The sequence below is a fragment of the Myotis brandtii genome, unplaced genomic scaffold (assembly GCF_000412655.1).
Source record: "Myotis brandtii unplaced genomic scaffold, ASM41265v1 scaffold268, whole genome shotgun sequence".
Taxonomy (NCBI): domain Eukaryota; kingdom Metazoa; phylum Chordata; class Mammalia; order Chiroptera; family Vespertilionidae; genus Myotis; species Myotis brandtii.
Genome location: NW_005360187.1, coordinates 1,281,920 through 1,307,798, shown reverse-complemented (window position 1 = coordinate 1,307,798; position 25,879 = coordinate 1,281,920). Strand labels below are relative to the sequence as shown.

The 25,879-nt window shown below is 40.8% G+C and overlaps 1 protein-coding gene across 12 annotated transcripts in view; it reads left to right on the top strand.

The window, feature by feature from the left end:
- Positions 1-25,879, top strand: part of ERC2 (ELKS/RAB6-interacting/CAST family member 2) — an 846,554-nt gene that overhangs the window by 298,812 nt on the left and 521,863 nt on the right. For all 12 annotated transcript variants that reach the window (XM_014541327.1, XM_014541320.1, XM_014541325.1 and 9 more), the window contains one exon: positions 18,347-18,514. In XM_014541327.1, coding sequence (XP_014396813.1) covers positions 18,347-18,514 — 168 coding nt within the window. The remainder of the gene's footprint in view (positions 1-18,346; positions 18,515-25,879) is intronic.

The window sequence follows — 25,879 nt, the reverse complement described above, 5'->3', positions numbered from 1 at the left end:
TCCCCGCTCTGGCTCAGACAGTACTTCCTTTTTGATGACTTCTCTCATTTCTGGGTTTTCTTGTGTTTCAGCTAGATAGGCTGCTGTCAGCACATTCCCCCCTTCTCTGTAAAGTGGGTAATTGTTAAAGGTGGGGCTATGATTTTTAGTTATTTTCTATCCAAGACACTCAGTTTGCAAGACTTAATGCAATGCAACGTGCGGTCTGTGTCTCCTCTTAGATCGAACTGAAAATGCTTATTATTTAAATGGGTAAATGCCTAGTGACCAAGTTTGCTTAAAGGATATCATGCTACTCAGAAACAACAGTCCCTTCATTTGTGGGTGGCTTGATGGGTTCCAGTGTTGTAGAATAAGAACTAACCAAATCCTATATAATAAAAGTGTAATATGCAAATTGACTGAGTGGCAGAACAACCAGTTGCTATGACACGCACTGACCACTAGGGGCAGATGCTCAATGCAGTAGCTGCCCCCTGGTGGTCAGTATGCTCCTACAGGGGGAGCACTGCTCAGCCAGAAGCATGGATCATGGCTGTTGTGCACAGCGGTGGTGGTGGGAGCCTCTCCCACCTCTGTTGCAGACGGGTAGTAAGCTGTGAGGGGTCCCGGACTGCAAGAGGGATGTCTGACTGCTGGCTTAGGCCTGATCCCTGGGGGAATCGAGGGGTCCCGGGCTGCGAGAGGGCACAAGCTGGGCTGGCCCCCCCCCCCCCCCCCCCCACAGTGCATGAATCTCCTGCACTGGGCCTCTAGTAGAATAATAAAGTTGGAACTGAATCAGTGAATTCAGCCCCCTTATTTTCACATGTGAAAACGGTGGGAACTCCCAGTCACTAATTGTTACTCTTCAAGCAGTTCGCTTGTGATTTCTTTCATAAAGTTGTAGGACTCTAAACAAAGAAACCACTGCCGCAAGAATAACACAATAGAATATTGTTGAATCATTACCCAGTAAATTGATTTACTTACGCACAGGGAACTTGCAAGATGAAACAGATTTTCCCTACCAAAATTTTCTATGGCATAATAGTGCCGTGATCACAGTAAATATTTTTAGGAGCAATGACAGTGAACCAGAAAGGGATGGCTATTCATTTTTCTATAAGGAAAAAAAAAGAGCCAAAGAATGTATGTAGCATGACTTTAATATTTTAAACTTCATAGCAGTTCTTGCTTCTGCCTTAATTAGTTTTCACTCCTAGAGCTTATTTTATTTTCAGCTCCATGTTTATTCCTTAGTAACAAAATGCTTCCAAGTTGGAAGAGTCTGTAACAAGTCCCAACAGAGAAACAATTGCTTGCTTTGGCCAAGGTAAATTTGCACAGGGTTTAGTGTTACCACCCATTTCAGAATCATTTATGCTCTTCCTCAAAGCCAGTGATGTGAAGCCTCAACTTGGCTTAAAACTAAAGAGTGTTCCTAAATTTAACACAAACCCTGGTGGGGTGTGTTGCAATGGAACTTCAGTGGTAAACTTTTCTTTCCTTCAGCTATTTGTGTGTGTAAAAGATGTTTCTGAATATCTTAGGATAGGAAGAGTGTTTTCATTATTTTAAAAATCAAATCTGCAAAAATCATTTCAGTAGTAAATACTTGGCCAAACTTGAAACCTCACATTGTAAGACTATATGGAGGGAGTGGTATATACCCTGTAGGAAGAAATTTGCAGGGTTTTCTTGTTGATAACTTTTTGTTCAGGGAATTTTAGACATAGATGGAGGACAGAGCTGATATGTGTGGTCATATATTACATATGGTAGACTCCATGGGGACACCAACTCCCTGTGGAATTGAAAATAAGCATGTAACTTTGGCTCCTCAAAATCTTAACTTAGGAGCCTACTGTTAACCAGAAGCCTTACCAATAACAAACAGTTGATTGACACATATTTTGTATGTTACCTGCATTATGTGATGTATTATTAACATAAAGGAGGCTAGAGAGAAGAAAATGTTATTAAGGAGCGTTTCACGATGGTGGTGGAGTAGGTGGATCTTTCTTGCACCTCCTCCCCAAACCAAATTGGCAACAAAATGAAATTGAGGAACATTCACACTGAATTACCAACTGAAGACTAGCTGAAGAAGAGACTTATAAAAAGGAAGGGCCGAAACCACCTCAAGACTGGTAGGAAGGGTGGGGTGGCCAGAGGGTCTGGCCCACTCCCACAGGGGCAGGCAAGGCTGTGGAGGGAGGGATATCTCAGCTGCAAGGGGGCAGGGTGGTCTCTCCTGAGAGGAGTGAGGCCTGGACCACAGGCTGGGCTTCCCAGTCCAGAGCGTCAGAGCCTGGATCAACGGCCCACAGAGCATCCGGAGGTGAAAGGGGGCTGGGCTTTTATCCACCAGGGAGAGAGGAACCTGCTGGAGACAAAGCCACTTCTCTTTTTAAAGGGCCAGACACAGGATTTTTGTTCATAGCCACTCACCCTGGGCTTCAGCAGAGGGAGGGTAGTGCAGACTGGAGTTGCCAAATCTGTGTTGTTCAAGGGTCAACTGTATATGTAATATATGGCAGCAACAATATATGATTTAATTTGGTAGTATATATTATATGTTATTATTTATGTCTTATATAATAAAGGGGTAATATGCAAATTGACCATCACTCCAACACACAAGATGGTCGCCCCCATGTAGACACAAGATGGCCTGCAAGGGAGGGCAGTTGGGGGGGACCCAGTTCTGCAGGGGAGGGCAGTTGGGAGCCACCAGGCCTGCAGGGGAGGACAGATAGGGGTGAGTAGGCTGTCAGGGGAGGTCAGTTAGGGGCAATCGGGTTGCCAGGGGAGCAGTTAGGCATCGATCAGGCTGGCAGGGGAGTGGTTAGGGGGTGATAAGGCTGGCAGGCAGAAGCAGTTAGGGGTAATCAGGCAGGCAGTCAGGCAAGCGGTTGGGAGCCAGCAGTCCTGGATTGTGAGAGGGATGTCAGACTGCCTGGTGGGCTTGGGCCTAAATGGGCAGTCAGACATCCTTCAAGGGGTCCCAGATTGGAGAGGGTGCAGGCTGGGCTGGGGGGCACCCCCCCACCACCATGCATGAATTTTGTGCACCGGGCCTCTAGTCTTATCTATAATAATGAACGCATAATATGCTAATTAGACTGGATGTCCTTCCAGACGACCTTCTGGATGAAGCCGGGGCTGCAAGGGAAGCCCGAGTCTTGGATGCCTGCCGATAGCCCGAGGGAAGCCCGGGTCCCAGATGCCAGAGGGAAGCCGGTGCCGGCAGCCGGGGGAAGGAAGGCCTACTCTTTTTTTTAATATATTTTATTGATTTTTTACAGAGAGGAACGGAGAGGGATAGAGAGTTAGAAACATCGATGAGAAAGAAACATCGATCAGCTGTCTCCTGCACACCCCCTACTAGGGATGTGCCCACAACCAAGGTACATGCCCTTGACTGGAATTGAACCCAGGACCCTTCAGTCCGCAGGCTGACGCTCTATTCACTGAGCCAAACCAGTTAGGCCAGGAAGGCCTACTCTTGCACGAAATTCATGCATCGGGCCTCTAGTATTATTATAATATGCTATAATAATATAACATAGAAATAATAATGTAATATATATTATATACAATGTATTATATATAAGTACAATGTATTATATATAATTTAATATATAATTATATAGCATATATCTACACTAATAAAAGAGAAACATGCAAATTGGTGTCACTCTGCTACACCCACCAGCCAATCAGAGCGACTACGCAAATTAACCCAACAAAGATGGCGGTTAATTTGCATACGCAGGTGCAGAGCAAAGACTGGAGGCTCTGGCAGGAGTGAAGACTGAAGACTAAAGACTGAAGAGGCTTGGCTTCTCCGTTGCGGCCGGACCAAAGGCCTGGGTCCCGGGTGCCGGAGGAAAATCGGTGCCAGCAGCCAGGGGAAGGAAGGCCTATTGTGTGAATCTTTGTGCAACGGGCTTCTAGTAATTTAATATTTAATATATATTCATAAACATAATATTGCATAGATTATATATAACATAAACATACATAATAAACATTATATATACAATAACTATAAATAATAACTACCAATATACCCGAAAGGGTAAGATAACGCTTATAATTTAGTAACTTTACCATTTTTGTTGTGTCATCCCATGTTCCTCTTCACTCTTGTGTTTGTCATCCATGCTTTTCTCCTTCTGAGCTTGATATTCCGAGCGGGCCCTTTGGATTTTGACAGACATGTGCTCAAGTCTAGGCTTTGCCGCATATAAGCTGTGTAGCTCTGGGTCTTGTAGAATGGAAAGAAATAACTTGTCCAAAGTTATTGGGCTGATGGGCCCCATGAAACTGCTCCATAGGTGTTAGCTTATGTTTTCGTTGTTGTCAGTGTGACTAGGTTTTTATGGTAGCTGGTAGAATATTAACATATAGTATACCAATGACTACATTTACTCATATATGTCTCATACAATATATAATTTATCATGGTAATTATAAGTTATATCACTATTTACTATTGAAGAGCAGCCACTGTTTATTGATTTATTCTTTTTTTCTTAATACATTTGTATAAAGTACCTTGCAAGTCTTGATTCAGTTAATCCTGTGGCATTGGTACTATTAGTCTCCTCATTTCATTGAGGGGGGAACTGAAGTTTTTGAGAGATTGTATCTTTCTCTATATCATGCTCAGTAAATGATGGAACACGTGAGGAGTCTAGCTAAGAGCCTCTACTTGTAGCTATTATTCTTTCCTGCCTTTCAACAGTGTATTGATATATTAGATGAAAAGTCATAGCAGCTATAACATGTACCACCATAAATAACTCTTCCAGGACGAATAGTCTCCTCCACCTGCAGCATGTTTGCCCTGTGGAGGGTCCTTTGGAGATGCAGCTAATCAGTTCATCTTCTGGGAGCTCTGGGTCTGACTGAATTTATCTTACTCTTAGCTCCCTGTAGTAGTTGGTGTGATGCCTTGTTAGCTTACAAGGGAAATTAACTAGCCTGGTAATTTAATCTTGTTTTTATCACTTATCAAGTGAGCATGTAGTAGATATCTAGTAAACTCTTATTTACCTATTTTTTTCAGAAATATTCTATGCATACTCAGGCAAACATTCTTTTTGTATTCCCACTTAGAAACATATTATAGATACTGTAACATTTGCAAACATTAGAAACATATTATAGATACTGAAACATTTGCCATAATTTCCTGCAATTTGCCTTTGTCTTTTTTCATGAAGATTATTTTAATTTATATTTAATTTTGTCTATCTTTTCCTTTATGCTATCCACGCATTTTCTCTTGCTTAGGTAGGACTTCTGTGTTTCAAAAGTAAGACGTACTTCATAATTTCTTTTACAGTTTTTATGGTTTAATTTTTTCATATCTAACTCTTTATTAGGAATTTATTTTTGTCATAAGGAATTAAGTAAGGTTACCTTTATTATTATTTTCTAAATAATACCAGAAAGGGTAAGATACCACTACCATAGTCAGTTTTGAGCCATTATTAATTGAATAATCTGTATTTTCTCTACTGAATCTAAATGCCACTTTTATCCTATACTAAATTTCCTTAAGTATGTGAATCTATTTTGGACTTTGTCTGCTTTTTTTTTTACTGCATCCATACCAAAATGTTTTAATTAACAAAGCTTTAAAATATGTTTTAGTAACTGCCTGGTACTGGCACAAGAACAGACATATAGATCAATGGAATAGAATAGAGAGTCCAGAAATTAGCCCGAACCAATATGCTCAATTAATATTTGACAAAGGAGGCAAGAACATACAATGGAGCCAAGATAGTCTCTTCAATAAATGGTGTTGGGAAAATTGGACAGATATATGCAAGAAAATGAAACTAGACCACCAACTTACACCATACACAAGAATAAACTCAAAATGGATAAAGGACTTAAATATACGACCGGAAACCATAAAAATACTAGAAGAATCCAAAGGCAACAAAATCTCAGACCTATGCCGAAGCAATTTCTTCACCGATACAGATCCTAGGGCATTGGAAACTAAAGAGAAAATAAACAAATGGGACTACATCAAAATAAAAAGTTTCTGCACAGCAAAAGAAACCATCAACAAAACAACAAGAAAGCCCACTACATGGGAGAACATATTTGCCAACATTATATCTGATAAGGGCCTAATCTCCAAAATTTATAGGGAACTCATACAACTTAACAAAAGGAAGATAAACAATCCAATCAAAAAATGGGCAAAGGATCTAAATAGACACCTTTCAAAAGAGGACATTCAGAAAGCCAAGAGACATATGAAAACATGCTCAAAGTCACTAATCATCCGAGAGATGCAAATCAAAACAACAATGAGGTACCATCTCACACCTGTCAGACTGGCTATCATCAACAAATCAACAAACGACAAGTGCTGGAGAGGATGTGGAGAAAAAGGAACACTTGTGCACTGCTGGTGGGAATGCAGACTGGTGCAGCCACTATGGAAGACAGTATGGAGTTTCCTCAAAAAACAAAACATGGAACTCCCATTTGACCCTGTGATCCCACTTCTAGGAATATATCCCAAGAAACCAGAAACACCAATCAGAAAGGATCTATGCACCCCTATGTTCATAGCAGCACAATTCACCATAGCTAAGATTTGGAAACAGCCTAAGTGCCCATCAGTAGATGAATGGATTAGAAAACTGTGGTACATCTACACGATGGAATACTATGCTGCTGTAAAAAAGAAGGAACTCTTACCATTTGCAACAGCATGGATGGAACTGGAGAGCATTATGCTAAGTGAAATAAGCCAGTCAATGAAGGAAAAATACCACATGATCTCACTCATTCATGGATAATAAAGACCACTACAAACTTTTGAACAATAATAGATACAGAGGCAGAGCTGCCTCAAACTGATTGTCAAACTGCAGCGGGAAGGCCAGGGAGGGTTGCGGGGCAGGAGGGAGGGGGGTAAGAGATCAACCGAATGACTTGTATGCATGCATATAAGCATAACCAATGGACATAAGACACTGGTGGGTAGGGGAAGCCAGGGGATTGTCAAGGGCAGATGAAAAAAAAGGACACATATGTAATACCCTTTGTAATACTTTTAGCAATAAAAAAAATATGTTTTAGTATCTGGATCATTCACCTCCTGACATCATATAAGTTTGGGGTAAGTGATTACTGAAGAGGTCATTGAACAAAATGTTGTTAATTTCTAGAGGAGATAGCCGAGTCCTTAAGAAGCAAGTGACTTCCCGGAAGGTCTCAACTCCAGGTGCCCACAGAGCCAAAAGTGAACTGGGATGTAAGCTGGTGGAATAGATCTTGAACTAGAAGATCGGGCTTTAGCACAATCTACCTGTAAGCTCTCAGAGCTTTAAGGTTTTTACTTGTAAACAATACCTACCTCACAGGTGGTTCTGAGGATTACATAAGACACACTGCACACCACGTAACACACAGATAGCAACGGAGGACAGCTTGACTGAATGTAGTTTACTTTGAGTCAAGGTCTTCTGACTCTAATCCTGTGGTGTGTCCGCATTTCACCATCCTCAAACATTTCATATCTATGCTGGGCCTTAAACATCTGATGACTAACAGGTACTTGAGAACAATCTTTCATAACAACCTTTGAAGGTTATTATTATGTGTTCTTTAAAAATATGGGGTCTGTGGTTAAATCAAGTTAAGTAAGATCTTTGCTTTAGTTTTACTTAATGTGTACCATAAATCAGGAGAGCAAGCTGCATTTCCCAAGTCGGCTTGATCGAGGAACACACTGTCACTCTGCATTTCATTTTTGCATAACACTCAGGAGGATTTTTAAAGGACAAATACTGTTTATTTTAGGGCGGTATGTCTCACACTTGGGAAGAAATTCCTTTTAGAAGAAAAAATAATAAGAAGAACATTGCAGACAGCCAGGATTGCTTTATGTAATAATTATTACTCATGTTACTTAATTAGGTATGAAGATAAGACGAGGCATGCTTATAGGCCTTACAGAACTATGAAACCAAATAAAAATTACACACTCAATGAAAATATAATGTCAAAGCCTATAAAATTTAAATTAATGGTATTAACTTTATATGGAAAAGGGCTGTGTTTGCTGGACGTAAATTTACACTTGATATGAATATGGTGCCAACCGCTCGGCACAGGTGCCAGCGCAGGAGGTCTGCATAGTGGTGTGCTGTGTGATGACCTCGTTCCTCACTGATGCGGTTTCCATGGTGATGTCACACCCTTGTTTCATGGTCATCATGATGTCCCATGGCCAGTATATTGGAGGGAATATAATATTTGGAGAGAAATAAGAAGTCATTCTGTGCTTTTTCCATTTCACCCCAAAAGAATTTTACGTGCAAACACAAAGGCAGATATTGAAGTCTCTTAACAATCTTTGGTTCTAAGGAGTTATTTACATCATCCGGAATAAGTTCTTTTTAATTCTGAGGTCATCATCCAAAAGAAAAGACAACATAAAGCAATCCATGTAGCAAACTCAAGGATCTTTGAACACTGCTCCCCATCCTCCAGGAGTACCGGCCCTGATTTGAGAGATATGACTAAAATATGGGTTTAATTCTCTTTAAAAATAAAATGACTACAGTCCCTAACATGTTAGTCATTTACACATATGTCAAGCATACCTGGATGGAGGTTACTTATTTGGATTTATTGGAAAGCACTGACCTTAAGATCACAAAATTATTACTTAATCTTGGTGCTAAATTATCAGTGATTTCAGTTCTTTGGCCTTCAGTCATAGTTCAGAAAGTTCATGGAATATCTAAGCAGGACCAATATTTTAAAATTTTATGTTAAAATGAGTGTTCATGTTCAGATTTAATGTGCTTACTTGAAGTGAAAGTGCAATATGAATGATACACAGTGTTTTCTTAAACTTGTTTTTTTGTAATAGTAAATGTCTTGAAGATGGGCTTTTCAAATGTTAGGAGGCACTAAGATTGATAGCTTTGCAAATTGGTTTTAAGTATTTTGAATTTATAACTATCATCATGTTGCAAAATAACATTGACTTTGGAATGGCTTACTTCCTTTTGTAGTAATTCAAAAATATTATGACAGCTATAGTTTTATAGTAAGCATAAAAACCAGTGAGGTAAGTTCAATGAGGTAAGGTTAGTGTTGGAAGTTTTATTAACAAAAACTTTAAGTATTAACACATGAGTTACAATTCCCACGTGTTTTCAGAAATTTGCTGGAACAGAACTGAACATTAAATTTTGAACTTTGGACTAGTCACTTAAAACCACCTAATTTTAGTGTAAGAAGTAGCCAAAAACTTAAGTATGAAAACAGGCTTTATAAAGTTGGCTGGATTATTAACCCACATATGATATGAATTCTTCCCTGTAGGTGATACAAAGCACTCATAACCCAGCATTGTTTGCCTCAAGTAGGTGGCATGTGGGACATGGGTATAATTTTTTGACAGGCAGGTAAGACAAAATGAATCTTTACAACCTGAAAATCTCAACTGTGTTATTAACAAGCTGGTGATTGTAACTTAACTTTCATAAGCACAGCATGAGGCTATACAATACTAAATATCCCTGAATTTTACTTTTTAATTGAAATTGTGTAAGAGAACAGATTTATAATTTAACAGAAAGGTATATTGTAAATTATGGAGCACTCTATAATACAGGCATTATTGTTTCTGTTTGTGCTATCTAAAGTTTATATTTTAAAAATGTAAGTTAGGACTTTTCTCTGGTCAAATGTATAAGCTTGTGGTTGCTAGGTGAAAGCCAGCCCCAGAAGTGGGATCCTGCAATCCTTTTTTTCCCAGTCAGTATGCCTCTCCTGACTGCATTGATCCCCAGGAGGGTAAACACGTCATTGGCATTAACTAGCCACCAGGAAGAGCTTAAGGCAGCAGTTCTCAACCTGTGGGTTGCGACCCCGTTGGGGGTCGAACGACCCTTTCACAGGGCTTGCCTAAGACCATTGGAAAACACGTATATAATTACATATTGTTTTTGTGATTAATCACAATGCTTTCATTATGTTCAATTTGTAACAATGAAATTGGGGGTCACCACAACATGAGGAACTGTATTAAAGGGTCGCGGCATGAGGAAGGTTGAGAACCACTGGCTTAAGGGAATGATTGAAATGACCAAATCTCTTGTTTCTCTGGACTATGAGGGAAGAGACCTTGTTAACTAAAGATTGAAAATCAGGGACCCTTTTATATTCAACTACCATAGATTTCAAACTTGATCTCAGGCAGCTGCATCTAAGTGGGAATCAGTCTGTAAAATGCAGAGAAGTTGTCCTAATTCATCTGCTGGAGGAATATTGATATAATTACAGGACTGCTCATTCACATGTAGGTGAGACTCTAGTCTAAGTTCTGTTGTCTCGGGTGATTCCAAGTCATGTAGCCGTTTGCCCTTTGGATGTTTCTAGCATCTCAACCTATATGTACCTAATACTGAACTCTTGATTTCCTACCACCAAGTCTGATTCTCTCAGTCTTTACTAGCACAGGCAATAATTCCACTACCTATGGAGTTGCTTCAGCCAGTAACCCACGAGTTATCTTTGATTCCTTCCTTCCTTTTATCCCTGTACATATAAACTTTCCCACCTGCCACCAGCATCTTGATTGTATCTCAGAATGTGTCTCAAACATAACCACATTCTCTCTGCAGCACCTGCATCCTAGTTGTGGCTACCAGGGCCTCTACTCTGGTTGGCTGCAGTAGCTCCCTACCTGTCTCAGCCTTCATTCCTGCCCACTAGTGTCTGCTCATAGAATAGCACCAAATTATCTGGTCCTTGACCAATAAGAAGACTTGGTCCTTATTATTTCCTTGCTATTTGGTTCACTGAGGTGTTCTATGCTCATTTCTATATTTCTTGCCATAGACCTAAAATTTAGTGTTTGGCATGGGTCCTCATTGCTATTCGTCACTTTTTTCTAAGGCTTTTTATTAGACAAAGCTAGAAAACATTTTTTAAAAGAAAAAACATCATGTGTTCATACTTATTAGTATTAAAAAGCTTTTTTTAGACCCAAATTTATTAGAATCCAAAATTATGTTGAACACAGTGGAGCAGGTCTAAAGCAAACTTATTTAAAGCTCAATAAAGTCATTCATTGTTCCAAGATCACACAGTCAAGAGTAGCCCTCGGTTAAATAAACCATTTTGTCGAATACCAGGATAGATCTTAGCTTATAGATATTCATTAAACCATGAGTTTTATTATTTCATATGCACACAAACATGCACATATACATTTTCACTAATAAGCACAGACATCCACAAATTAGCCTTTTGTCAGTGCAGTTTTTTACAAAAGTTTTTAGATTTTATATTTGTATTACTTTCATCGTATCCTAAAAATCTTGTTTACTAATGATATTGACATAATAAAAACTTGCTGTACCCCACTCCCAATTTTACAAATGTGTGTTCAGTAAGTCATAGCCTTGACGGTCCTGCTAAAAGGCTGTATCTGTAACTAGAACAATGCCTGACACAAAATCTAGTCTTTATATTCTTTAAATGAGTAAGTTAATAATTCTAGTTGACAAGAGTACCTACAGAGAAGAGAACTCTGAAATAAAAAAAGCTGCAAATGTTAAAGAAGAGAAGGCCATAACCCAAGCATAAGATAAGACTCAGACACACCCTCATCTAATAGCATTATTTTATGATATAGTGACTGAAGGACATTTTTTTTTTTCTGAAAGGAAACTTTTTCTATAATTTGAAACTAGGTGAAAGAACTTTTAAAAAGCAATGATTATTCTGAACTCTTCTTTTCAACAACACTCCAAAGAGATCATGCTAGCTGAGTCACCAAGCCCATTAGCTCATCGACACTTATTTGATTTTATTTGGTCGAGGTTAGTGGCCTCTGATGGTTGGAGAAGGGAAGGCTATGGGACTCCTGCCCATGATCTTGCCTCCAGGTTTCCATTAGAGTTGTTCAGCTATGCTCCTTGAAGCTCTCTGTCCTTCTGAGGCCACAGAAGGTTCACATTAGGCCAGTGTGATGGTATTTCCTATGGCAGGTCTCAGACAATCTTGTTTGCTATTGGGTCAGAGGAGATAGAAATCGAAGGATTGAAACTTTTGGGCTTACTAGCCATGGACCTGCACTGTCCCGTATGGTAGCCATGAACTGCATGAGGCCACTGAGCATCTGAACTATGGCTGGTTCTAATTGAGATATGCTGAAAGTGTAACATAAGTGCTGCATTTTGAAGACAATACAAAATAAAATGCCAGTAATTTTTTCATACTCATTACATCTTAAGTAATAACATTTTGGAGATAGTAGTTTAGATTAAATACACATTAATTTTACCCCATTTTAACTTTTCTAATGTGGCTATTACAAAGTTTAAAATTATGGACGTGGCTTGCATCATATTCCATTGGACACACCACCTTAAATCTTGTTCCTGGAAGAGTCAAGTGCCTGTGCAGCATTTCCAGGCAATCTACACATCTCAAACACCACTCACTACAGCAAGGAAAAATCACTCCTCACACCAATTATGCTAATTGACTAAATTTCAGGTGCTCATCAATATAAAGAATATCGAGGCACTTTTGGTAGCTGACTCTGGCATGTCAGCTTTTAATTAAAGTCTTTCAAAGGCTAATTAACTACCTGTTGAGAAATACACCCACCCACCCAGGCACCCCTCCACACAGACCCCCCTATCATACAGGGTATGCTGAAATAATTTAAAGTAAATGACAGACAATCTAACACCCTGGTACATGTTAGAGCACAAAACCTTATTTGCTGGTTCTCCACTTTTCCTGAGGGCTGTTGATTAGCAGCCTTTATTGCATTCCTACAGTATATAAATCACTGGCTTGGAGACTGTGGAAAGTGGAATAATAAAATATAATAACAATAGCAAAAATTTATTGAGTGTTTCTGGGTGCCAGGCACTGTGTTAAGTGCATTACATGTTATTCAATTTAATCCCCAAAATAACTTGATGAAGGAGGTACTGTTATTATCCTCATTTTGCTCATAACACCTTAGTTTTGTTCTCAGCATTTGGAAGGCCTGTGGGTAAGTCCCTGGTCATTTCCATGAGTTGCTTGAACACATATATTTGTAATGCAGACTTTTGCAAAACAGAATTGTCCCCTTGAGCCATTTATCTATACAAACTGAAGTTTAAGCCCGTGGGCCTAAGGGGACTCTTCCTCTTCAATCTCTTTCTCTTTTCTCCCTAAAGCAGCGGTTCTCAACCTGTGGGTCATGACCCCTTTGGTGGTCGAATGACCCTTTCACAGGGGTCGCCTAAGACCATCCTGCATATCAGATATTTACATTACGATTCATAACAGTAGCAACATTACAATTATGAAGTAGCAACGAAAATTATTTTATGGTTGGGTCACAACATGAGGAACTGTATTAAAGGGCTAGCAGCCGTGGGCAAACTACGGCCCGCGGGCCGAATCCGGCCCCTTTGAAATGAATAAAACTAAAAAAAAAAAGACCGTACCCTTTTATGTAATGATGTTTACTTTGAATTTATATTAGTTCACACAAACACTCCATCCATGCTTTTGTTCCGGCCCTCCAGTCCAGTTTAAGAACCCATTGTGGCCCTCGAGTCAAAAAGTTTGCCCACCCCTGGGCTAGAGGGTTGAGAACCACTGCCTAAGTTCTTGAACTTTAACCTCTGAGTCCATTCCCCAGGGTTCTGCTACCTCTTCCTTTTAGCGCTGCCCTTGGCTCTCTGTCCTTTCCCTTCTCTTTGGATTTGGGGGGAAAATAGAGGAGAAAGTAGATGTTGCGATTGTACACGTAGAAGGAGTAGAGGGAGGTACAGCAGCCCTATTTCTTTCAGGTTTATGATAATCTGAAAGAGAAACAAATCTTTCTACTTGTAAGGTGCCCACCTCTTAACAAAACAGGGGAAATTGTAAGAATAATAATTTTTTAGTAGTTCAGTGCATCATATTGTAAGTACAACCCAGGTTGGGTGTTGGGGATTGGTAGGTGGAAGGTAGGGGATGTTCCTCCTCCTTGTGGTCTCTTGAGGATCCAGATTTATGGAGGTTCTGCTGTCTTGTAGCTCCACCATCCTGAACATGTAGCCTCCATGGTCTCGGAGGACGGGGCAGAGTGAGAGGGGGAAGCATGGAGAAGCGAGGTGTGCCGCTTCCGTTTCTATTTCATGAATAAGACAAATGGCCCCATCTTCCTGCAAGGGAGACCGTCCCTGTGTTCAGGAAGGAAAGGAAAATTGGATGTGAGTGCGAAGTAGTGGTTACTCCCACAGCAAGTTTTACATTTTAGGGTATTTTTAAGTGTTTGTGTCTTTGGAGGCTGTGTCCACTATGCATCCTTCCAACTTCGAAGCTGACTCCCATTTGAATGATTGCAAGTTGAATCAAATTCAAATACACCCTTAACCCAAGTCTACTATTAGGAAAAACAAACACACTCAACTTTGAATGTGAAAGAAAACTGTATCGGGGAGCTTTTGTGAGTGTTCCAGCTTCATTTTCTTTGAAAGTTGTTCTTTGCGATACCATGTTTATTCAATTCCCGAAGCGTTGTCAAGTAAGTGGTATTTAATCCGTGAAAAATTTCAAGTGGCCCCCTTTTCTCTCTCAAGTGTTTCTTTTTTTTTTTTTCCAAGTGTTGCTGTAGTCATTGGAATGAACCGTTTGATTTAAAAAAAAATTATTTATGGCACATCGAGTAGCACTTAGTATTTTGTCACAACATTAAAGCCGTTTCTGAAGGCCCGTGTAAAATATGGCAGCAAGGTCGGGAGCCTGATGTACAGAACTTCTCCAAACATACCTCACCATTGGAGCTGGTTATAATTCCTGGGTGCTGACATGAAGATTAATAATGTTTAACTCTGATTTTGGCAATTTTTGCCAATTTCGTTGCCATGGTCCTTTTCTTTCAAGTTATTACCTGGAACTGAAGTGATAACAAATGTTTCGTGTTTTATACTGCCAGATAAAAGGTTAAATTTTCATATGTTGTATGGTCTTAAGCGCGCACGCGTGAGCGCACACACTCACACACACACACAAATACACACATAATTGGATCAGAAGGAAATGAGTAATTCTCCTAAAATGAAAAGATTGTCCTACTTTTAACATTAGGTGACTAGTTCCCATGCAGTTGAGTCAGATGTAAAAATTGGAAACTGAACCTATGGGTCTTTATGCACTGACTATATCATACAGTTCTAATTTTTTTTTTCTTTCTGGGAAATAATAGTGCTTTTTGCTTTGCCAAGTTTTATTATTGAGTCAACTGCCAAAGTTTAAGAGAGAGAGTCAAGGGCCCTTAAAATTATTTGGTGTTGAGTGAAGAGGCAAAGAAAAGTATTTCATATTCTCTAACATTTTAACTTTTATGTCTCTACCTGATGTTGGACTATAATCTAAACTTCAAGGCCTTTCTGATTCTTTTTGACCAATGTACACTGTTGAGTGAAGTCCAAATATTAGTGAGGGCGACTTTAATCCTACTCATTGATACCCAGTTTGAAACTACATATTCCAATTTTTAATAAACTCTATTCTTTCTTGCCTGATCTTCCCTGTATTTAAACTTCTGTGCATCAGAAGGCCCGTGCGCCTGCTTGTGGTTTTGCACCATCTGGAAGTTAAAATTTGACTTTAGAAATGATGTCATACTTGCTTACTGCAAACGGGGCTAATGTTGGTTGAGAATTGGATGCAGTTCAGGTCAAAGTTTTGTCTTAAGAAAAAAAAAAAAGGCCCTTAAGCTTTGTTTCTTGATTGTAGGAGACTGTGCAAAGCTGTAAAGATAGAGTGAAGGTGATTGAAGGGCACGATTCAAATTCCTTTGAAGCTAAGTACATGCTTTTGGGCGCATGGAAAATAAACTCCTAAGCAGAAGACCTGAGCTGGCACAGAGTCCTCCTGCCATGTAGAATTTGGGTGTTATGAGTAGGTTGTTGATCATGACCATCCCTGCTCTGTTTTATTCTTGGAGGAAAATTCTTACAGCCAGGGTTGTTTATTTTTATCTCTTCTGGGCTCAGGAAGATGCAGCTGGGCACTGATAGGCCATGCATGGTGAGAAGGCGCTACACATGCTAAGTGTCTTCTCCATCAGTACAGAGTCTCTTTTCTAAGCCCTCGTCAGCACCACTCACTACCTCCCATATTGTAATTGATTTATATCACAGTTTGGGATATTGGGCATTTCCTTTAGTCCTGGTAGAGACCACCCATCTTTGATAGCTGGAATGCAGGGCTAATGGGACCACAGTTTCCTCTCAGATTCACACCAAGTCCTGGTCAGCCTGTGTTCAAGTCTCCACAACTGAGCGTAAGCCCTTACATATAACCACGGCCCTAATCTGCTCAGCCTGCCCTGCCAATGTACAAGGAACCCACAAATGCCATTCTTTATGTATAAAAAATATTTCTTTTCTACCTGATACGATGAAAATCCAAAGACAAGTATTGATTTTATTCCAGATTGGTAGGTGAAGATAACTTTAAACGAAGATAGGTCACTTGAGAATCTCTATGTTTAAACTTCAGTGCAACTGGAATCAATTTTCGTGGAAGATCCCCAGACACAAGCATCCCCTCCACCTTCCTGGCCCCTAGATCTCTATGGTAATTATGTGGGAAGAGCAGATGTTTGAAGAGTCTGCAGTTCTTACCTCTGCAGTCACCGATACCCGTCCTCTCCACACTGCAGTCAGGGTCTCCACTGGACTTCAAGCTCTTGTTGTCACCCTTTCCCTTGCTGGGACCTCCCAGCTTCATCCTCCTCTCAGGGACAGAAACTGGGAAAACTCTACTCACTCACCTCCTCATCACTTTTGACCTTTAGGAAGGTCACAGTTGGGCACCCCTTTCTTGGAAAGTTGTAAGAAATGGAGATTCTACCCCAATAATTGTTTTCTTTCTCATATCATCACCTTTTTCATGACGTATTGTACCTAAGCTTGATTCCTGTCTTAAAAATCCTAAAATGTCAGGCACTGTGTTCCAACCTTTTGGTTTTACGAATGAAGAAACTGAGGCTAAAAGGCTGGGTGGGGGGAGTAAGTTGTTTGTCCCCATCCTCACAGCCAGATAGAGGCAGAACCAGCCTGACACCTCATGCTCTCTTTTCATTGTTCCAAGTTAGGCCTTTGACTCTGTCCTCATAGTATTTACGTTGCTGTTTATTGTGGCTCATTATGGCATTCCTGCATCCTTTTTTTTTTTTTTAGCTTTTGTCTTTTTTCCCCTTTTCATCAACTTTTTCTTGTTCTTAGTGTAGCGAGCACCACTTTGCTGAGAGATGCAGCAGCCCCACTTATCCCTGTCCCATCTCTTCTTCCCCAAGACAAACTTTTAATTCGTTTTGCCTGGTTATTTTGATAATATAACTAACAGGCTTCAGCACTATTTCCTGATTGTCGATGTAGTTACTGCCTATCAACTTCCGGGTATGAGTGAGGATTAAAATCTTCCTTCACTCCAATTTTTTTTAACATGTGGTCTTCGGAAAAAAATAAAGCGTACATTTCTTCATTTTATTACTGACATTTGAAAAGCAGGGGTTGTAATAATCTAATTTTTGAGGTAAAGTAGAAATAGGCATTTTTGGGATGCTTTGTCTCTTTTTATCCTTATCCTTTGGAAAGTAGTCTTTCATAAAGCTGACAAGTGGGTGTCATTTCCACATTTTCTCCCTCTAGCAGCATTTACTTCCTTTTGGCAAAATGTCTTTTTTTAAAAATATATTTTTATTTATTTCAGAGAGAGGAAGGGAGGGGAAGAGAGAGTGAGAGAGAGAGAGAGAAACATCGATGATGAGAGAGAATCATTGATCGACTGCCTCCTGCAAGCCCCATTCTGGGGATCCAGCCTGCAAACTGGGCATGTGCCCTGACCGGGAATCGAACCATGACCTCCTGGTTCATAGGTTGCGCTCAACCACTGAGCCACGCTGGCAGGGCTGTATTCTTCTAATTTAGGAGTGTTTTTCTCCATGTCAGTGTTCCTTCCAGGTGTTGGGCGTGGCTCACTGTGTTCTCCAGGTTCCTGGCAGATGCTGCTGCGTTGAGTGCTATACCCTCCCTGGCCATCACGGAGACACACTACGCTTTCATAAAAAAGCCTACATTAAAAAATGTATCACTGTTCAGATACACAGGCAACGGGACTTTAAGGTAGACACAGACTGATAGACGCTTGGCATCGAGATGCTCATGAGCAGTGGTGTGACCACGCTGTGCTCAGAAGGCCTGCTGCGCCCCACCCCCTCCCGGGGCTTGACTGATGCCTCCTGATGACTCTGGCCTGAAACCACTACCTTCTTTCTTCTTCCTGGTTTCAGGTAGATGCGCTGAGATTACGCCTGGAAGAGAAAGAATCTTTTCTCAATAAAAAAACAAAACAGCTGCAAGATCTCACGGAAGAGAAGGGGACGCTGGCCGGGGAGATCCGTGACATGAAGGATATGTTAGAAGTGAAGGAAAGGAAAATCAATGTTCTTCAGAAAAAGGTGAGTAGCTGGCAGCGCCCTTCAGGCTGGGAATGGGTAGCATCCATGCTCTGTTGTGGCAGAGACATTTCTGATCATGCTGAAAAGCAGGGAGTATTCTTCGAGAAATCTAGATTAGGCACTACACACTTGTAACTGACTGGTATTGCACTCACCCGTAGTTGTATCGTGTCATTTTTAGCAAGGCCGGTTGAGTTTTCTATTTGATTACCTGTAAACTAAATAGTGATGATATATATTTTTTTCATTTGCCAGCTTAACCATAGAGAGAATTGTACAAATTTAGATGTAAGTCTAATAAAAAGTTCAAAAAATTAGTCTTTCCTTTTTCCTTATGGAGAGTTGAGCAAAGTATTTTGTTGGTTTTAAAGATATTTTAGATGCATTTTGTATATACAAAAACTTTAGTAGATTTTATCCTGCACACCCATACAGATTTTAGGAGGGGGTCAATGTTCACATCCATTACTTAATTAGAGACCATAGGGAGTGTATAGTGAGCCCCAACAACAGTGACCTAACACAGAAGATGCATGACCTGAGTCGGGCCTTTCTTTCCTTCCTTCTTTCAGCAGCTCATTTTCTCCTTTGTGGGGGATCCAGATTTTGTGACAACATCTGATTTTCTTTTGGAGAATCCCATTTGCTACTGTATACAGTTTTTTTTTGGGGGGGGGGACCATAGGAAAAGGGTAGGCAAGAAGAGAAAAACACCTGCTCTTATAAGAAAATGTAGTGTAAAGCAGGCAGCCAGCATGGGAACTGGGCAGGAACCAGGGGTGGACACAAAGCCGGCTGGCAAGGACACCGCCATAGATAGGACTGTGCCTGGTGACCTGTGCTGCAGCATCAGGTAAATGGAGTCTAACTGGCCTCTTCTTTGGTGTCATTTGCCACATCATCTCTCACCTTGTATATATCAACAGCATCCTAGCTGTTTTTCCTGCTTCTACCCTTTCCTTTCCTACAGCCTATTCTTTTTTTGTTTGTTAATCATCACCCAAGGGTATTTTTTCCCATTGATTTTTAGAGAGAATGGAGGGAAGGGGGAGAGGCACACAGAGAGACACATCGATGTGAGAGAGACACATTGATTGGTTGCCTCCCGCACACACCTTGGCCCTGGATGAGCCTGCAGCTGAGGAACTTGTCCTTGCCCTTGACTGGAATTGAATCCAGGATGCTATAGTCCTAGGGCTGATGCTCTATCCACTGAGCCAAACCGTCTTAGTGCGGGGCCCTGTGCAACTGCATAAGTCACAAGCCCATGAAGCTGTGCCCATCCACACTCTCAGGATATTGGTGATCAGATAGATCATATTATTAATTCATTTCTGGCAAGATCTTTAAAGACAAGGCCCTAGCCATTGGATCCCCCCTTTGAAGTTCCAGCTAATTGATACAGATAATTAGGAGACAGCCGGGAAGGGACCACCAAGACCTCTGAATCAAAGAGGCTGTCCAGGGCAGGCGGGACTAACAGAGAAACAGTTACGTGGAAGTTCTTGGAACATGTGCTGAGGATTGGAAAGAAGTCTTGTCATTTAAATACCAAGCAGAGAATGAGGACAAAACTGACGTTCATTGCACTGACTTTTGTTGAATGCTGTGTGCTGGATACACATGCACTGTTCACTTACTCTTTCATTTTTTTTTTCATTTTTTTTTCATTTTTTTTCTTCACTTACTCTTGACCGGGACTCTGTGAAGCAAGTACAAGTTAATCATCCAAGAAACTGAGGGAAATTGAGGCTTATGGTAGGGTAACCCAAGGTCATACAATCTAGATACAAGATTTTTGTCTCTGGGAAAATATGATAAAATGGTTATTACAAATTAAGGGAATAAGCCTCATTTCCTCTAGTTTTCTGACGATGACACCATGTGTGGGAATGAATTTAAGAAGAACATCACAAGTGTTCGTTTTACCAGGAGGTGAGACTAAGCACTCTCATTCTTGAGAAATAGAAAAAAATCTCAGTAAACATTTGGGAAAGGCACTTTTTATGCCTAAGGGACACATGTCCACTTTTGCCAATATGTGCATATTTTTTGTAAAATTTTAAACTTTTCTCCACAGACAGACTCAAAGGTTTGGCAACCAGTTTGAAAGCCCTAAAACAAAAGCCGTTGGTTATACCAGGGCTCCTTGGGCAACATGATCACAAGTCCACTTAAACCATGTAGATAATGAATTTGGAAATATTTCATGTATAATTGAAGAGGTTGCTCTGCTTCAAGTCTTTTTCACTGAGTGTTTCCCAGTACATTTGGGAAGGAACTAATACCACTTTCAACACAGTGAGTTGGTGGGAGTTCTATTATACCTGCGCTGAGGAAGAGAGACAATTCCTACAGTGATGAACACAGTTCAGGACCCAACTCAGAATATGGAAATAATACAGAAGCTAATGGGCCATTGAAACATTGTCTTTGGGACTGAATACTCCTTAGTGTTTTGCCTAAATTCAAGCATAATTAGCTGGGTTAGGGCAGGCCTGGATTGGAACAGCATACGCTTTGGGTTAGGGTGGGTTGGCATAGAAGAATAACAAATGCATGTCAATGTCAGAGTTGGCGTATTACTTAATATTTCTTTCTCATAGACTCTTTGGCAGCGAGCGCTGTGTTTTGATGCCAGTAGAACTGAGTATGCTCCTTTCATAGCCATGTTTAACCTGGCGAGGCTAGACTTGCACCTCGTATCTGTCAGCTTTGCCTTCAGAGCTCTGGGTCTCGGAAGTCTTGTGTGCTCCATAAGCCACTTTGATGGGTCACACGTTTAAGCAGCAGGCACGGACCTGATACTCTAACGGTTTTGCTACTTGAAGGAGGAAGTGAAGTTGAATAGGCACTGGCCCTATTCCCCGCACATGGCAGAATTTCTCTGATCAAGCTTTTGCAGGAAAACAGAAGTCATCAAGAATGGGTTTTTGCTCCTTCCACCATAGTTTTGGTTCTACTCCATAATCCAAGATGTGGAATTCTTTTTATGAGGGAATAGAAACATGCATGGATGAACATTGTTCAGTGGAATATCCCCCTGTGGCTGAGATAGTGAAGTCAGGGGAGCAGCACCGTTTTCCTGCTGCATTCTGCTCCGATACCTGAATTCAAACTGTAGCTGATGAAGTGCTACCTGACTGTGGAGTCATTTTTGTAGGAAATATCATAAAACCTTGATGACATTGTACATTTGGAAAGTGTATAGTACCCAAGTTTTAGGACATGGTAGTATTATTTGAACCAGATAAAATTTACGCAGCCCATAGATTCTTGCAGCATAAATCTACTGCCCAAGATCTTTTTTTAAAAAAGCCATTTAACTGGACAAAAAAACAACCTATCTCCATTTTCATTCTAGGTCGGAGTTCCACAGCACTGTGAATTTATAGAGCAGAGGCACTTTGTTTATTAGGGGTAGAAAAACAGACGGTGATTTCTCTGGAAGCCAAGTTCACTTGCTGTCTACTGGGCTTCATGGATTGCCCCGAGGGTTAAAAGGGGTAAAGAGAGGTGAATGGGGTTGGCTCCTGGGAGTGATGCCCTGGACCTGCCCACCTCAGGAGCTTTACCCATTTGGAAGCGTGGTGGTAAAAGTGCTGAATGATGTTAAGTTCAGAGGCAAGGATGCTGCAGGAGTATGGTTATTAGAACACTGGGTTTCTTCATGATGTTTATTTTAATAAGTAATATCTGAGAAGATAACTACAGAGCGTAGAGATTTCCACATTAGTGTGAAATTGATGTAAGGCATGGAGGACCTTTTTTTTTTTTCCAAATCAAGCTCTTTCTCAGTGTTTAAACATCCGCTGGAACTTTTGTATTTATTATTGGCAAACCTAATTTTTTGAACACGTGCAAAATCAAATTCATTGTGCATTTGCTGAGTGTCAGTCAGTCACTTCTCTGGGCCCTGGGGGTTCAAAGAGAAATAACTCAAGAAACTGACAGTCTGGTTGTGGTGATAAGCACGCATAATCCTAACTATAAGTGTGGAGGAAAGCAATGTGGCATGCAAATAGCTTGATGGGTGCAAACAGCAGACACTAATTCTGGCTACCTTAAGCAAAAGGGACTTTTTGCAAGAACATTCAGAACCCCAGTGTCTGGCTCATAGAACCAGATTAAAGCGATGATCAAAAACCAGGACAGCTCTCTGAGACCAAGAAAAGGCAGACAATGCCATGATCTTGTAACCAGGGGTGTCTGGTCGGTGTCTTCTCTGTTGACAGCTGCCCTCTTCCCCTCTTCACTCTGCCCTTACGTCCTGCTGTTGGTCAAGATTGGAAGTCCTGACACAGAGTTCAAAATTTCACACATATGAAATTTTGTAGAAGGAATCTGGGCAATGCGGTTCCAAGCTTCCCATCTGAGCTTTCCATTTGGTTCTTGTGTCACTTACTCAGGGAAGTCTTTGCTGACACTGCAGGCTGAGAGAGGCTTTACACTCCTCGAGAACTACTTCCTGGCTCAGTTGGAAATTATGCATCCCTCTAGCTAATGTTGGCTTTCCTCCCAGGCTAAGTTCCTTGAGTGCCCCAACTGTGATCATCAAGATACCTCCAGCTCCTTGTGAAATTCTTGGCAGGTGATGATCTTCAATCAATTTGCATTGAGTGAATAAATTATATCAGCAAATTCTGAATGAATGAGAACTTGGAAGAAGGGAAATCACTTGGAGATCCACTCTTGGCCCAAGAATATTATTAGCTATGAGAACCATTTGCCCCAGTGAAATGTCAAATCAAACTCATTGTTCCCAGGACAGTATGTTCTATGTAGGCTGCAGGAGGGAACCATCCAATGAATAATAAAACACAGATGAGGGAATGGCTATTGCTCGACCCACATCTATACCTCCAGCCTCCGTTCCATTACACAGGAAAGGTAAAAAGGGACGAAACCTTGAGTAAGGGAGCTTGGTCATTCTTCCCTCATTTTCCTTTTTAACAAAAGAAAATGTAGTATTTATTGAGAATACTGTTGTGTTCTGCAAAGAGAATGTTTTCTTATCCAGTTCTCACTTCTAAGAGTGACACAATGAAATTGTTGATTATCCATGGTCATTTCCAATTATGAACATGAAAATGATAATTTTTATAGCAAGAAGATTATCTATCGTTGATTGAGACTTTACTATTTATCAGACACTGTGCTCAGGGCTTAGCAGCCTTAGATTATGAGTCCTTATAACCTAATGGCATGTAGGTACTATCATAATTCCTATTTTTATAATTGGAGGCTGTGATTTAGAGAGTAACTTGCCCATAGTCACATGATAGGGATGACTCGGGATGGAGCTCTTTGTAACCACAACAATATTGCTATTTTTCTACTTTATGATCTTGCCTCCCTCAGACAAGTGAGGTCATTAACTTTTAGGGATTAACTAAACTATAATTTGAGCAACATACCTAACGTTGATATAAAGGCTGTTTATTTTTAATACCAAGCAAGCAGAGATGCCTTTACTATATAATGTGATAAAAAATAGGAAAGCAATTAAATTAGTAAAATACAACATCAGTTCTGAATTTTAAAAAGCATATGCTAAGCCATAGTTAGAAAAAGTAAAGATCATTGTAACCTTCAGTTTCTGTTTATTTTCCCCCACGAGATTCTGCCTGTAATATTCTAAGCCATTAGATGGTTTTGCTGCCTTATTTTCAGAGGATTGCATCATTTTTGTTGTCATAGTTGTTTCGGTTTGTTTTGATTATTGGCGTAAAGGACTGAGACCTCAACAGATGATTTGGGAAATCTACATAGCTTTCCTGGACTGGTCACAGATGAACACATGATTCAGTGGACTCCACACCTTGTCTGGGAAGCCGCTGCACTTTGCAGTGAGCTGTCACCTGATGTCTGACCTTGGTGTAGGCCCACTCCCTCTGCATCTGCAGACAGGAACTGGGGTAGCATCTATGGGTCAGAGTGCAACCAGGGCGGCCATGGTTTCCCAACCAGGGAACACTTTACAACCCACTACCTTCTCCCCAGGAACATTTGACAATGTCTGGAGATAGTCTGAGTTGTCACAACTGAGAATTGCTACAGCATCTGGTGGCTAGACTCAGAGATGCTGCTATCAGCCTACAATGTAAAGAGACTCCTCCCTGCCAAGCAAATAATTATCCAGACCAAACCCTTGTCTGCAGGCGTCCTTTCCTTCCCGTCTATGGACTGCTCTACTCAGGTTGGCTCTTCCTGCTCCCAGCCTCTAGATAGTATTTTAAAAAATAAGTTCTTAAAATAATTTTTACAGCTGATATGATTAACAATTTTAGCTACACATTTTCTCTAGCACCATTAGAGGTAGTTTACAGAGGTGAGCACGTGTGTGTGTGTGTGTGTGTGAGAGAGAGAGAGAGAGAGAGAGAGAGAGAGAGAGAGAGAGAGAGAGAGAGAGAGAGAGAGAGAGAGAGAGAGAGATTTTTGAACTATTTCTATTTCATAATTTTCACATATAATAATCCATAAAGGGTATATACATAACACATTTGGATTATTATAATTATTAAAACTGACCACACTAATCATATCAACTAATTTAGAGTGGGCGTGCTGGTCAGTTTTGGGGCTGAAAATGTGATTCCTATATTTACATTTAATATTTATTTATTTATTTTTCAAATGAAGATTTTTATTTTTTTTAATCCTCACCAGAGGAATTTTCCCACTGACTTAGAGAGAATGGAAGAGAGAGGGAAAGACAGAGAAACATTGATGTGAGGGAAACACATTGATTGGTTGCCTCCTGCATGTGGCCCAGGCTGGGGAGGAGCCTGCTATTGAGGTACGTGCCCTTGACTGGAATCAAACCTGGGACCCTTCAGTCCACAGGCCGACGCTCTATCCACTGAACCAAATGGGCTAGGACTAATATTTATTTTTATGTATTTTATCTAGTCACTTGTGATATGGTAACATTTGTTTAATGTAGACTGAATGCAATTACTTAAATATCTATAATAATAAAAGTGTAATATGCAAATCGACCGAATGGCTGAACAGTGGAATGACTATCCAGACAACCATCCAGGACCATGCTATGACACCCACTGGTGTCAGGCCAGCCAAGGCAGGTGTGATGCGATTGGTCGGGGGCCCAGCCATCGCCCCATGATCTCCCTGCAGAGGGAGGCCCAGGCCACTGGCCAGTGGGGTGATCGATAAATTGGGGGGCTCCATGATCGCCCCAAAGAGCCCAAAGAGGGAGGCCCAGGCCACTGACCAGTGGGCAGTGGTGGGTGGGCGGGGCCTCCCTCTGTGGGGGCAATCTATAGCAGAGCCCCAGCTGGGTGGGCATAGCCTACCTCTTTGGGGCAATTGATGCGGGTTCCTGGATTGTGAGAGGGCACA